Below are 13,928 nucleotides of genomic sequence, written 5' to 3'. Positions count from 1 at the left end.
TTCATGACAGTTGACTCGTACTTATAGTAAGATTCAGTGAGGCAGAAGAATAAAGAACCCTAAGTGGTGTAACTGTCGGGGATACTTACATAATGCATTGTTATGATGTGTATCCTGCTGAAAATGTGCATAAGATAAAATATGCCAAACAAGCGTACCTAAATAAAAGTAAAGTTTAGGATTGTCTTGAATAAAAAATCATAGTATGAAAGAAAGAAAGCTATGTTAAACATTGAACTTCGAGTGTAACATAAAATGAACTGCATATTAGCAAATTAGCTTAATATCATAATACTGACTTTAGAGTAAAAATATTGTATTGTTTACAAGTGATATACATATTCAACTTGGATGTTTCAACGAAAATAACAATGGAATGGGTTCAACAAGTCAAAACATACATTTCATCAAAAATATAAACAACTACAGTATTTTCACACTCTTTTCAATACAAAGGTTTGTTTAGAATGCAAGACTGTTGTTGATAAAAGCTCAGTTACCACATAGAAGATACGTGTCATTTAACGTGATTTTCAGATCGCGTTGAGCTACAAGTAGTGATGAATTTCATGTATTGTTTGTTAATATTTGCTCTTGCATTTCTAGCACATGTAAGTAAAATTAATTAATTAATATAATGTACTAGTTCATTACTTCAATATTTAGAGTTACTTGAACTTCCATATTGATATCGGAAATTAAAGCAAAACGTAGACGGAAACAGGTGCTATAAACATCCTGACTATCATCAAGAACGCATATGTTCCATCAATTCAAAGTATTTAAATATAGAAGAATAGTATTTATTAGTTAGATAATACATATGAAAATGAAGGACATAAATTTACTTGAAGAAAAGTTCGTAAGGGTACGAACATGCCGAAGAGACCTCGCGATCAAGGTCGAGGTTTAAGTCGCGGTCGCTACCTCGAAGTCTAGGTCGCGGTGGATGAAGGGCGCACATAGCGAGGAGGTCACACCTTCGCTGTAAGTTCTCAATTTGAGGAGAAACATTATTGCGACGCGTGTGAAATTATTCCGTCAGTGCATAAAAATTACTGCGAAATCACATTTTGAAATTGAAAGGACCAAACAGTTTATAAATAGAGATGGATGCGAGACGAGATATGAGAAATGCTAATGTCTCGTCTCTTGTTTCGAAAAAAATATTCGAGTCTCATCTCTTGTCCATCCCTATCAATAAATCAAAGACTTTTACATTTTTTTCAATTTTCTGTGAAGAATTGCACTCTTTCAGCACTCAGACGAGAATTCATTCCCAGTAAAATTACAAATAAAAAAGTATGTCTTCAGGTTTCGAAGTGGAGGGGTTTTAACTTCAGCAAATGAAGTTTCGTTACTGCACTTCCATTATTCGATATTCCCTCCCTATGGATACGTGTCTGTCTTTACAAGTATTTCTTTACCTTATACCAGGAACGAATTTAGAAGAAACCCTTCTTATCTTAATCTCGGAATTGGGGGGTGCGTAGAGTTTTTAAGCATAGATATGATTAACAGTAGCTTCTTTGTTTCTTTAGAAATCCCACAATTTACGGACTCAGCCCGAAAGTCCTCTCTCTGTAACCGCCACTGCCTTATATAAGCTACAATATAATTCTCAAATAAATATGAATAACTTATCTGACATTCGCATTTCACTATTTTCATCTATTCTCTATTTAAAATGTATCTATTATGATGTTGTTTGTGTTTTTTGTATCCCATATTGCTGGAAAATTCATCACTAATTCTATTAATATGTCTTTCATAATAAAATTTAATTGTGTAGGAAAACCTCTTGAGCATAGACACACACAATCCCCTGCAGACGAAATTCGAATCAAATGAAGACTTTATTCCGTGCAGTGCTTCAGGAATTACCAATGAGAACACGAGCCACAGCGATGCTTCCGCTGAACATCGTTGTAAAAACAAACTCGGTTATTTGTCATCGTGACCACTAATTCACCCTTGCGGTCGACCTCTAGGTCGCGATGTAGCGTACATCTTCGGCATGCGGTTACTCATTTGAATCAATGGGTTCGTGCAAGTATCGAGGGTGCGACCGCGACTTAAACCTCGACCTCGATCGCGAGATCTCTTCGGCATGTTCGTACCCTAAGAAAGAAATATGTTAAATTACTGTTATTTGCTCAATTCGCATAACTTCGACTAGACTTAATCATCCACATCTGTTTAAGGTCTCCTATCCCAATATTGTTAAAAGTTATAGCTTTATTCAGCTAGCAAGAGGAAAAAAATGAAATGAAATCTTTGAGTTTTACGTCCCATGCTTATGCCGATTAGGCTAAAGGAGACGGTGATGATGAATAGTGAATGAAATGGTGGAATGAAGAAAGTAGGAGGAAACGGGAGAACCCTGAGGAAACCCACGCACACGGTGTTTGTCCACCACAAAGTTTACATGGCCGGGGCTGGGATCGAACCCGGGACCCCAAGCACCAGAGGTGAACGCTCTACCACTGAGCCATCGCGACCCCAAGGTAGCAAGAGGGCTAGACACTATTTTAGAAGAGTGAGTTGAGAGGAGCATTATGGGAATAATAAGGTATTTTTGGTTCGGTATGAGTTATTTACTTATTTACTTATTAAACTGGATTATTTACTTATTAAACTTGGTTAATTAACATATCAGTGGAAAGGATATTATGATTTTTACGATCATAAACATACTTGTGGTCGAACTGGACCATAAATCGTATAGAGACGTGAGCACAAAATACTACATGCAGTAGCGTACGTAGGAATTTATTTTGGGAGGGGTCCAAAGTGAATATGAGGGTATTTTATATTAAATTTTCTGACATTTCGCCTAAAATTGGGCTAAATTTACACAAAAGTCGAAATTTCGGAGGGGGTCCGGACCCTCAGGACCCACCCCTTGCGTACGTCCTTGACTACATGATATATAACATAGAAAGAAGGGCAAAGAACATATAACATACAATATAAGAAGTGTGAGTAATCAGACAACAAAACGTATAGATAAGCAGAAATCGTGAGTCATGATGAAAATAGGAGATTATTTGAAGTGCACCTGACGCACAACACGACGGAAGAATTGCTAGAAAGACGAATGTGGTTATTTTCTGTCTATGGGCTGCTCTAAACCAATGGAAACGTTGTGAAGCGTATGATGGAATGGGATAGGATGGGAAGATATGCGGAAGATTGATATGCAAACGATAGTCTTGGAGAGTCTCTAGATCGAGATGGTCTGAAGGGACTGTGTAGCAATATAATGTAAAGAGAAGGTGAAGTGGAGTATAAGAATGCTAGTTGTAAACATGGCATTCATAAATCGTCTGTTTGATACGTTACGCATGAATGTTTATAACAAATATTGCTAGTTAGGATAAAATAAAGAGTATTTCAAACAACTGGTATGTTCATGTTTTAAACAAAAATACTGTACATAAAGTAAAATTAACCTTTTTCGATAACAGTAAATTTCTATTTCATTTTAAATTACTCCCTTTCATTCAGGCCCGTACTGGCTCCAAAATTGTAATCGGTCAAATTGCATTCAAGGGTGCGTACCACCAGAAAGATATTTAGAATGACATAATTTTCGGCAACAACGAATGTGTTGAGAGCATCGTCTGACTTCAACTAACTTTAATTATCCTCTCTTTTCATTATTCCTTAAAAAAATCATCAAATTCCAAAAAATATTTATCAGATATTTCAAAAAAATACACATTACGTAACATTAAAAACTTTTAGCAAACAATGTATGGATTCAGAAAAAAAACTTATAGATATTATTATAGCAAAATCTTATATATTTTCATTCTTATAGAGTAGAATATGGCAAAAACCTCAGAAATCATAGTTTCTACATTATCACATAACAAATAGGCAATACACATCTGATACAGAACTAATACAAACTTGTACAGAACTGGTATTTTTATACGGTTTATTACATATTAGATTATAACTAAAATAAATGACAAAACTGATATATTTCTGCATTTGCAATTACCTGGTAGAATACAAAATGACAAGCAAAAGGCAGCAGGCTTCTAAATATTTTTCTTCCTAACAGAGGAAATAGTCACGGATCTCTTTACTTGTAGAACACAAATAGTCTATCACCTTCTCTGGTTCGATTTTATTGGTGAACTCTCTCTCGAAACTCATTAGTAACAGCGTTTCCAAATAGACCTGTATCAATGAACTACTCAAACGGTTCTCTATTATTTTCAGTTTCGAAACGCACTTCTGCATCAAACCTGTGTGATAGGAATGGTTAAAATGAATTTGTACATTCTGAACAAATTGCCAAATTGTGCATCAAACTGTCCATACTTTAAGAGAACAAGAAAAGCTCAATAAATGCATTTGGTACAGAATTTCTTTTGTCACATGTTTGATCTCTTTGAACTTTCCCTTGTTCTGAATATCTTACCCCAGAACCCCTCAAAGAGATCATCAATCACATCATACTCATCATCTTGAAGTTCTTGATTGCCTTTATATGCGTAAGTTACAACGTCCAACAGACTTGTACTTAAGTGTTCCCACTGGTTGGAAAACTTAAGAGTTGCTCTCGTACTGTAATGACATTCGTTTGGTAAAGTTCAGTGACTTTATACAGTACTCCATCTGATAATCCCTTGGGAAGGTCTTCAAAATTGGCTGGATCTATATAGGACAAGTCAGCATAAAGTTCTTTGTGTGCTGCGAAACGGGTCTCAATATTCGTACTGGCAGTATCCATGATTGTTTTGAACACATTTATTCTCTAGCGGTCGGTCGCAGTTCCAATTTGTGTTGATTTGTCTCTTGTCTTTTTACCAGGTAAAATTTTCACAATTCAAACTTATTTGTCTATAAATTCACTGTTTACTTTCATGTTTACGTTCTACGTTTGCATGTACCTGTGTGATACTTCATTGTAGGTAACCCAATTCATTTGAATTTCTCCCAATTCATTTGTATTTCTTCTTTCCCGCCATCTGTCTTTCTACAGAAAATTAGCTCTGGATTAAGTGTTCCTTTCACATCCGATTTCTGCTTTCGTTGAATTGGATAATTTTTCATAAATGTGTCTGCTACCTAATTGTTACCACTAAACCAAATCACATGTTCATTTGTCATTTTATTTAATGATTTTTCTAGCACACTTTTAAGTGCTCCAGATACAGCTGATGTTACAGATACCCCGGCATTTGCTTTGACATTACGAGTTACAATACTAGTATAAGCAGCTGAGTTGCGGCTTATAATCTGAGCTGCTCATGTTAATTCAACCCAATCAATTGTACACGTTACACCTTTGTCTGATGATGGTAAAACAGGACCTGATTTTTCGGTTGAGAAATAGTGTGATATTTTGTGCACCTCTTTGAACTCTCTCCTAATTCATTTCGCCTTTTTTTCTTTCGATACTGAGATCCGATTTTTCGTTTCCTTTTGGTTGGAGGTGACAGCTACTCAGTAGACGTACTCTAAAATATAACACAAAAATACGAAATTTATAGGCTATATATTTCTTTTTCGTGGATAGGGGGAGGACAAGGTGCGGCCAAAAGTTAGCGGTGGGTACGAGATAGGTATACTTTTTTTTTTAATAAGGACCATGTGCATGCTCTAAAAATAACAAATTGAAATATTTTCATGAATTCAAGCTTAAAACATTGTATTCAAGAACGTTTTCTTAAAAACACCCACAGATTTTCTAACAAAACAGATCACTCAACACCCTTCTCCCTCCAGCACAATTACATTTTCTCTAAACACCCGGGAACACTGTTATTTAGATTTAATACCACAAGTTTCAATTTAAATTCCTTATCCAGTGTGCGAATTGACTGGATCGCATATCTTAAGTAAGGTAAAAAAGACGCTTCCAAACAAGAGTCAGTTTTCTACGCCTTTTGCAAGCCGAGAAATCATCTTTAAAGAAACGTACAAACAATAACATCGTGGCTGCCAAGAAATTCAACCGCTTTAACATTGCCTCAAAATTATTGTGAAAGCATCTTATTTCATAAACACAAGAAACAACTTAAACTAAAGTCGACAGTTTTTGATAAGATAAAGGCTTTTTTAAAAATCGGAGAAAACTAGCCTACTTGTCCCTAGGCGTTAATTATTGCACTATCAACCCAACTACGCTGTTCAGAGTGCGCCCAATAACACACTTCTATCCTCTTCTTCAGAGTCCAGTTCTCTCGTTTGAAGCCAAATATATATATATATATATATATATATATATGCACCAAACCTTTAAATAAGATAGACCGACCAATGGTGCTGATGTCGTGACCAAAGGAAAATACTGTACCTACGCCACTATCAGGGTATTTCTAGAATTCTCCATATAAGCACGGAAAACAACATTTGATATTTTGAAAGCATATTTGAATTTTGTGGAATTTTGTGGGTGTAGAAAATCTCACCCGAAGCCTGGTTCGCCCATCCTCTTTTGAGCAGATTATGCGACCAATGGGTGTACGAGGTATCTTACCACCTGCTCTTTCATATTTTCTTTTCTCCTCTTGTTCTTTCCTTTTCTCTTTGTTTTGGTGGGGGCACACCGGGCATCTGCCCAGTTGCCCGATAGGCCAGTACGGGCTTGCTTTCATGGTGAATAAATGTTATCTTTCTAGCCTTTGATGTGAGCAATGATGGTATATCTACTGATTGTAGTATTTGTAATTTCGATTCAGGATATAACTTGCATCGGTGCTTTAAATAGATATTAAATTTCAAATAAGCCATCATTTCATATTTACCTACGTAAATAATTATTTGCTAACTGAATGTTTTTCTCTTATTTTTGTATATTCATTTTTTTGAACATCGTACAAATACTGATAGATTTTATCTTTTGTTAATACATCTAATTTATTTTTGCTACATTTATTTTCAAATTTGTTGGGCTGAACTTTAGGAACATTTTCAATACTAAGATTATATCAGACGTGGTCCTTCAATATAACGTGGGTATCGAATCGCTTCCTCAAGGACTCAATCCTGAATCCCACGTTCCAAATAAGTGTACACTAAACTTATAGCCACCAGGGAGTTCATCTCAATTTCTAAATATAATAGACTAACCAATCCAAGTCAAATAACTGCAGATTTTTCCCTCTACAAATTAGAGCAATAGCACATATACTTACAATTTAACCGGATTTTATGTTAAATAAGTTAATACATTTTCTAATTATATTTGTTTAATTGCATATATATGTACTAATACTGTTGCATCAGCCGAAATAAAGGGAAAATATATTAAAAAAAACTAATTATAATAATAATAATACATAACAAACATCAGTAAATCATAAAGTACATCCGTGTGTGTGGGTTTTCTCGGGGTTCTCCAGTTTCCTCACACTTTCTTCATTCCACCATTTAATTCATCTCTTATAACAGTCTTCTTTAGCCTAACCGACATAACCGTGGGACGTAAAACTAAAAAATTTCATTTCATTTTCATTAAGTGCATGTGGCAAATTGAAGTTGTCGAGTTGTGCTTTCGCGCCTTTTTTATTTTCTATATGAATTACATTTGATGGGGTGTAAGTCTCTCATTTAATTTAAAGAGAGTCACCTATATCTGTTGCTAATACTTAAGTTTATAATTCTTTGGTCTTCTTTCCTCGCTCCAACTACGTACCTAAAGTAAACAAAACAAATCATTACCATATTAATACAGTTTTGTAAATAAAGTAAGAAAACATAAGAATTTCAAATTTCTTTACGGAATGTGCAACTTTGATGAACTATATATCTATATACTCTATGTCTGTTTAATTGAGTTTCGCATCAAAGTTCTACTACACTGTATATACTGTACATATCTACTCTTTTGTCGTAATAATTTGTATAAGTTTATCATTCTTTCATTTCATTTTTGGGCATAGTCATGTAAAAAAGAAATCATTATTAATCGTACCACAAAATATGCGTCAATAGCATATATATATATATATATATATATATATATATATATATATATATATATATATATATATATATATATATAGGGTAAACCTGAAAAATGTGCACAAACTCTGGAAGGTGATTCGCGACATCGAAAGAAGACAAAAAATCCTCTTACATGTTCTCGAATTGCGCATCGTGTACGTGTGACAGGGGTGTCAACTTGGAATCGAAACTCGAACCCTGACAATTGGAATGGAACAGAAAGATGTGCACAACCTACACGACGCGGAATTCTACAATATGCAAGAGGAGTTTTTGTCTTATTTCGATGTCACGAATCACTTCAGTGAATGCTTACGTTACAGTAACTTCTTGTTCATAAGTTGAAAACAATTTCTGTGATCCGATTGTCATCTGGTTTGCTTTCAGGCTGATAAGTACAAACCATTCTTACCAGTATTAAAGCGATACGCTGAGCAATGCAAGAAGCAACATCCTATTGATGAAGGTAAGATAGGTTAAGAAAAATTCAGAGTATATATGAAATGTTTCGTTGTAAGTGACAGAAAATTAAGATATCAAGACACTTGTACCGTCAAGGTTTAGCGTCAACAATATACTATATATGTTGTAGTGTATTATGTAACGTTATTCAGAGGAATACACTGAGAAAAAAAATTGTAGGTGGCATACTTAAAAAGATAGGTTACATGCGTAATTCCTGTAGTTTTTGGACTTAACGTACACCAGACGTATAACTGAAAACGCATGTTTTATAATACTTTCTGTATAAGTGTTCCATCTATACGTACTTTCTGTATGAAACAATGTAGGCGGTCAGGATCTCACATACAAATGGACGTATATAGCATATAGCTGACGAAGGTAACATAAGTATATACATGTGATATACGGAAAACTGTTAGATGTCATACATCCTGCAACGGCATGATGTAACATCAAACGGCAGTGCCTATGTATCATACGGATAACGTATGCTCCGTATTGATTTCTATAGTAAGCAAGAGGATACCGTATATTTGTACAATATACCGCTGTCCGGAGAACGGATTTTTCTCAGTGTAATTATTAATGTGGAGCGAAAGAGTAAAAGTAGTCCAATGACATCGCCTTAGGTGTCGAAAGTTATATATTAACTAGTTGTAACACAACTTATTTTTATCATGTTTTCCAAGTTTCATGTTCATTCCTCAAGAAGTTTAAAGTTTGCATTTTTATGACAAATTTGAAAATTAATAGCAAACACTGACCATTTTCAAAGACTATTCTTTTGACAAATGAAATCAGACCACGTGCTAGAAGTTATGTATTGACTTGTAAGACATCCGTGAATTCTATCTTTAATAATTTTTGCACTTGATATTTATTCCTTGCATTTTCAAAAAGGAACGCTGCCATCTCCATTTCTTTGTTAAGTTGGCACTTAATGGTTTCTGAATGAATGAGCTGAACTCTTCCGGGTTAAGAAAGAAGGTTTATGCATACGGAAAGTTTTTAGATAGAAATCACAGTGTAAAGTTAGTCGTCTCCATATAAAGCAAGTGTATTGACCTCATTTAGTGACTTATACTGTAAAGTTAGGAATATTTCATCCCAAAGACTAATAAACCGTTAGAGATCAATTCAAAAATAAATAAATACATAAATAATAAAATGAATAATAAGAAATGGAAATTAGTGCTGTCGTTTTTTGGGATATTTTTTGTTTTCGGTTTTTGAAAAAATGGTTTCTGAAAACCGAAAACCGAAAATACGGTTTTCGAAACCGAAACCGGAAAAACGGCTTCAAAAACCGAAACCGCAAATGCTGTTTTCGAAACCGAACTTGCAAAAGTGGATTTCTAAACGGAAACTGGAAAAGTTCTTTTCGAAAGCGAAAGCCGCCCAAAACCGTGTTTGTGGTTTTATAAGCGAAGCAATGTTTGTCCTTTTCAAAGCAGAAACAATGTTTCCTGTTTTTAATTACACCTTTTAACAATTGTGTAAGCATCTATCAATCGATATAATTGTATTGATTTATTATATGTGTTTTAACTTTTTTTTATTTGCTCCAAGACTATTATGGTAATATGTGCAGGAGTTTGCGAAAGGGATAGTTCGTTGGTTGTACAATTAGAGCTAAATAGAAAATAAGGTATATCCCTATTTAAGATCACTACACATGCAACTCATGAAATTCAATTTGACTGATTTGACTGATTTGACTGACTTAGACTGAGATCTTTTATATTTGTATCACTACCTGTATGAATCAGCGTCTTATAAACTTGTTGTTGGCATCTCAACGAAGAAATGATACCAAATGACTTAGTTGACGGTTATACCTGTACCAATGTCCATGTGAGGCACTGAACAGAATGAGGCTCCCGTGATAAATCTAGTTTACGACGGTAGCAGTGCCAGCGGGCTGCAGTCTGCAAATTCGACAAATCTGTTAATATACAATTCACGTTCAATCGCGTGCCTGACTTTCTAGCCTTTTTTGGTTCATTAGCCTTTGTGAAACGTTTGTGTTAAAATGAAACTTAATGTTTAATTCTGGAAAATACATCTTAGACTTCGTCCATGTTCTATGCTCTATGTTCTACTTTTCTCTGAATGTCAAGTTAACCCTACATTTGCTCGGCAGAAATAAAATATATGTTAGATTGTGTAGAGAAGCAGCAGACTGTATATTGCACTGCAAAGCATTGTGATGATTACATCTGACACAAGTTTTTCAATCACAAAGAACAATATCCTGTTACTAAAGTGTAAGGCTAATCATTATATCTCCGGAATGGTTTAAAATATCAAATCTCTGTAAACGGCATTATGATCCTCACGAATTTTGAAAATAATCTATGTGATTAGATGTTATACTTATCTCAACACTTTTTCGAAAGAAAGACCTTTGAAAAAAGTCAATTTTTTACATCCCTGTAACTTTGTTTTGTTTATTAGAAATACGTCATATCTTAATCGTAATATTTTACACTAACGTACTACCGATGTGTATTGCCCCATCCGTTTCACATGCGTAGTTACTGTTGTAGAGGCTTCCAAAATTGCTATTTTTTGGATATTTGTGATGCTGTAGCATCCTTAGTTTGTAACACTGAACAATAAATGCGGTATTGTTTGTTTTCGTTTTGTGTGTTGATTTGAAATGTGTAGTAACCTGACATAGTGCTATTTGAAAAAAATATAACTTTATTCTGGGTTGGCAACACTGTTAGTCTGGTGGTATTAGCTAGTATATACAGCTATGTACCCCTTCTGATATTAAAAGGGTGCTAAATTTCAGTTTTTTGTCTATTAAAGTTGGAAGAGCGTAACAAGATAAATGGACCATTCTGTATATTAGGGCGCGGTGGCTCAGTGGTAGAGCGTTAACCTCCGGTCCTTGGAGTCCCTGGTTCGATCCCAGCTCGCGCCGTGTGGACTTTGTGGTGGACAAACACCGTGCTCATGGGTTTTCCCGCGGTTCTCCCATTTCCTCCTACTTTCTTCATTCTACCATTTCATTCATTTCTCATCATCACCGTCTCCTTTAGCCTAACCGCCATAAAGGTGGGACGTAAAACTGAGAGATTTAATTTTTAAAAAATATTTCATTTCCTTAAGCTTTCTTTCTTACGAGATTACTCTGTATAAAGACACAAAAATCATTCAATAAACTGAAGCTCCTAATGATACCAGTCAACCCCCAACTCACAATTTGCTGTTGAAGAGAGAAAATACTTTCATTTCTTTGGATGAGGCGCTGTCATCTGTCCTCTAATTTGGAAAGAATGCGAGGTTAAGAAGGGTGATGGGTTCAAATTTCTGTATTTTCTTCTGTCATTCCAGATGAATCCTGGAATTGCACCTTGAATGAAGGCAACGGACGCATTCTTCCATTTCACTGTACAGTTCATTTCTTCCGGATTTATCCTTTCGTTTTTCTCTACATGGTTAACCTAACGGTATAAATACGCGATGTAATTAAAACACAAGCAATGTTCAGAATCGTCTTTTCTCTCTCTCTACCATTTAAAACAAAACTCATTAATGCATGCAGAGGAATCTACATACGTTTTATAATTCGTGTTTTAAAACACGGAAAAGTCTTGACATAAATCGCGTTACCAGACGTTTTCGCAAGGTATTGTATGTTCAGTTGACTATCGATAATAATTTCCTCCACCTTACATATCACCTGTGCAAGTGACCATTTGTTTGCAATTTTCGTCTTGTAAATACAATTTTTAGGATGTTCTTGAAAAATTAGACGAATAAGGCATTTTAAAAAAAATCGATAGTAAATGAAGACTAAAATGCAACTTTGAAATGCAAAAACACCTCTTAATAGCTAAACAGCAAACACACTCTGAAAACCGAACGCGGCAAAGCATGTTCGAAGATCATAATGTGGTTTTGAAGTACGAAAACCCAATAGCTGTTTTCCAAACCGACGCAAAATCGGTTTCTGACCAAACAGCAAAAGCAATCTTGCGGATTTGGGAAACCGAAGTAGCAGAAGTTGAAAACGAAACCGCGAAAGCTCTTTTGCGGTGTTTGAAAACAGAAACCGCAAAAGCAGTTTTCGAAACCGAAACCGCAAAAGCGGTTTTTGAAAACCGAAACCGTAAAAGTAGTTTTCAAAACCGAAACCACAAAAGCGGTTTTCGGTTTTAAACCGACATTTCAGTTTTATGAAATTTCACTTTTTCCAAAAACCGGTTTCCGATTCTTTTAAAACCGATTTCGACAGCACTATTAGAAAAAAGGTCCTCACAGATTCGTTTTTCGCTGATGACTAAGGACGGCAGTACTACGAATTACAATGTGAAATAGTAATAATGTTTGGCCTTGGTATTTAGTGATAAAGGTTTTTTTCTTCTTCTGCAAAAAAAAAAAAAAAAAAAAAATCTCTTTACATAAATATGGGTTTCAGACATAACTGATAAGTAAACAGTTTGCTCATTGTTCTGTAAGTTTACTTCCTTCCACTTAATTCAGTATTTTTCGTTATTGCTTTTTGAAATTGTATTAATGAAAATGAAACTCACGAACACGTTAAATTTTGATCCGTGATTGTTCTTTCAAGTTCGCCATTCCTTTTGAAAATGTAAATACTACGAACTTTGTCGTATGTTTCTGTACGGAGTTTTTTTTTTTTTTTTTTTGTGAAAGATTAATATTTTTAACCTATCAGAGATTTACCAAGCTAATAGTTTTGGCATTATTCGTATTAAACTCCAATGTAAAAATGCATTTTTCAAACGTTAAACTGTTCAACAGGAAGAAAGCACTACGAAATATCTCCAGACATCAATAAAGAAATACTTTGCATGCAGATATGACATTTAGTAGAGAAAAGTCATTTCATCTAGAAATAACTATTCACATATTTGCATTATATATATTACAGGGTGTATTTTAAGGTCGTTTATGTGGGTCGCAGTGGCTCAGTGGTAGAGCGTTCACCTCTGGTGCATGGGGTCCCGGGTTCGATCCCAGCTCCCGCCAAGTGAAATTTGTGGTGGACAAACACCGTGTGTGTGGGTTTTCTCGGGGTTCTCCCGTTTCCTCCCACTTTCCTCATTCCACCATTTCATTCATTGCTTATCATCACCGTCTCCTTTAGCCTAACTGGCATAAACGTGGATCGTAAAACTCAAAGATTTCATTTCATTTTTTTAAGGTCGTTTATGTGTCTATCACAGAGTTTTTTTTTTCAACTACAGTAAATGTTTCCACGGAATCATTTAGCATTAGGGTTACTGGCTGCCGAAAGTGTAGAAAAATAATTTTAGAGGTGAATATCGTCAAAACTATTAGCCGTTGAGTTTGATTCAGAATGTCTTAGAGTTATAATGCAGTCTATCTAAAAAATTCATGATTCATGTTTTACCGGTGACGCATGTGATTCTCCAAGAGTATGCTAGCAGGGAATTTCCGCATATTGCACATTAAGAAATGGGGATCCAACTCATGACGTTGGAATAACGTCC

General features: G+C 35.1%; 1 protein-coding gene across 2 annotated transcripts in view; it reads left to right on the top strand.

The window, feature by feature from the left end:
* Nucleotides 1–454: 454 nt before the first annotated feature.
* LOC145674555 (uncharacterized) overlaps nucleotides 455–13,928 on the top strand; it is an 80,327-nt gene continuing 66,853 nt past the window's right edge. For both annotated transcript variants that reach the window (XM_081744729.1, XM_081744727.1), the window contains exons 1-2: nucleotides 455–611; nucleotides 8,359–8,437. In XM_081744729.1, coding sequence (XP_081600855.1) covers nucleotides 561–611; nucleotides 8,359–8,437 — 130 coding nt within the window. In that variant the 5' untranslated portion in view covers nucleotides 455–560. The remainder of the gene's footprint in view (nucleotides 612–8,358; nucleotides 8,438–13,928) is intronic.

The sequence above is a fragment of the Thermobia domestica genome, chromosome 17 (assembly GCF_964235325.1).
Source record: "Thermobia domestica chromosome 17, izTheDome1.hap1.1, whole genome shotgun sequence".
NCBI lineage: Eukaryota > Metazoa > Arthropoda > Insecta > Zygentoma > Lepismatidae > Thermobia > Thermobia domestica.
The sequence above is the reverse complement of the archived record's forward strand: the minus strand, read 5'-3'. Positions and strand labels throughout refer to the sequence as shown.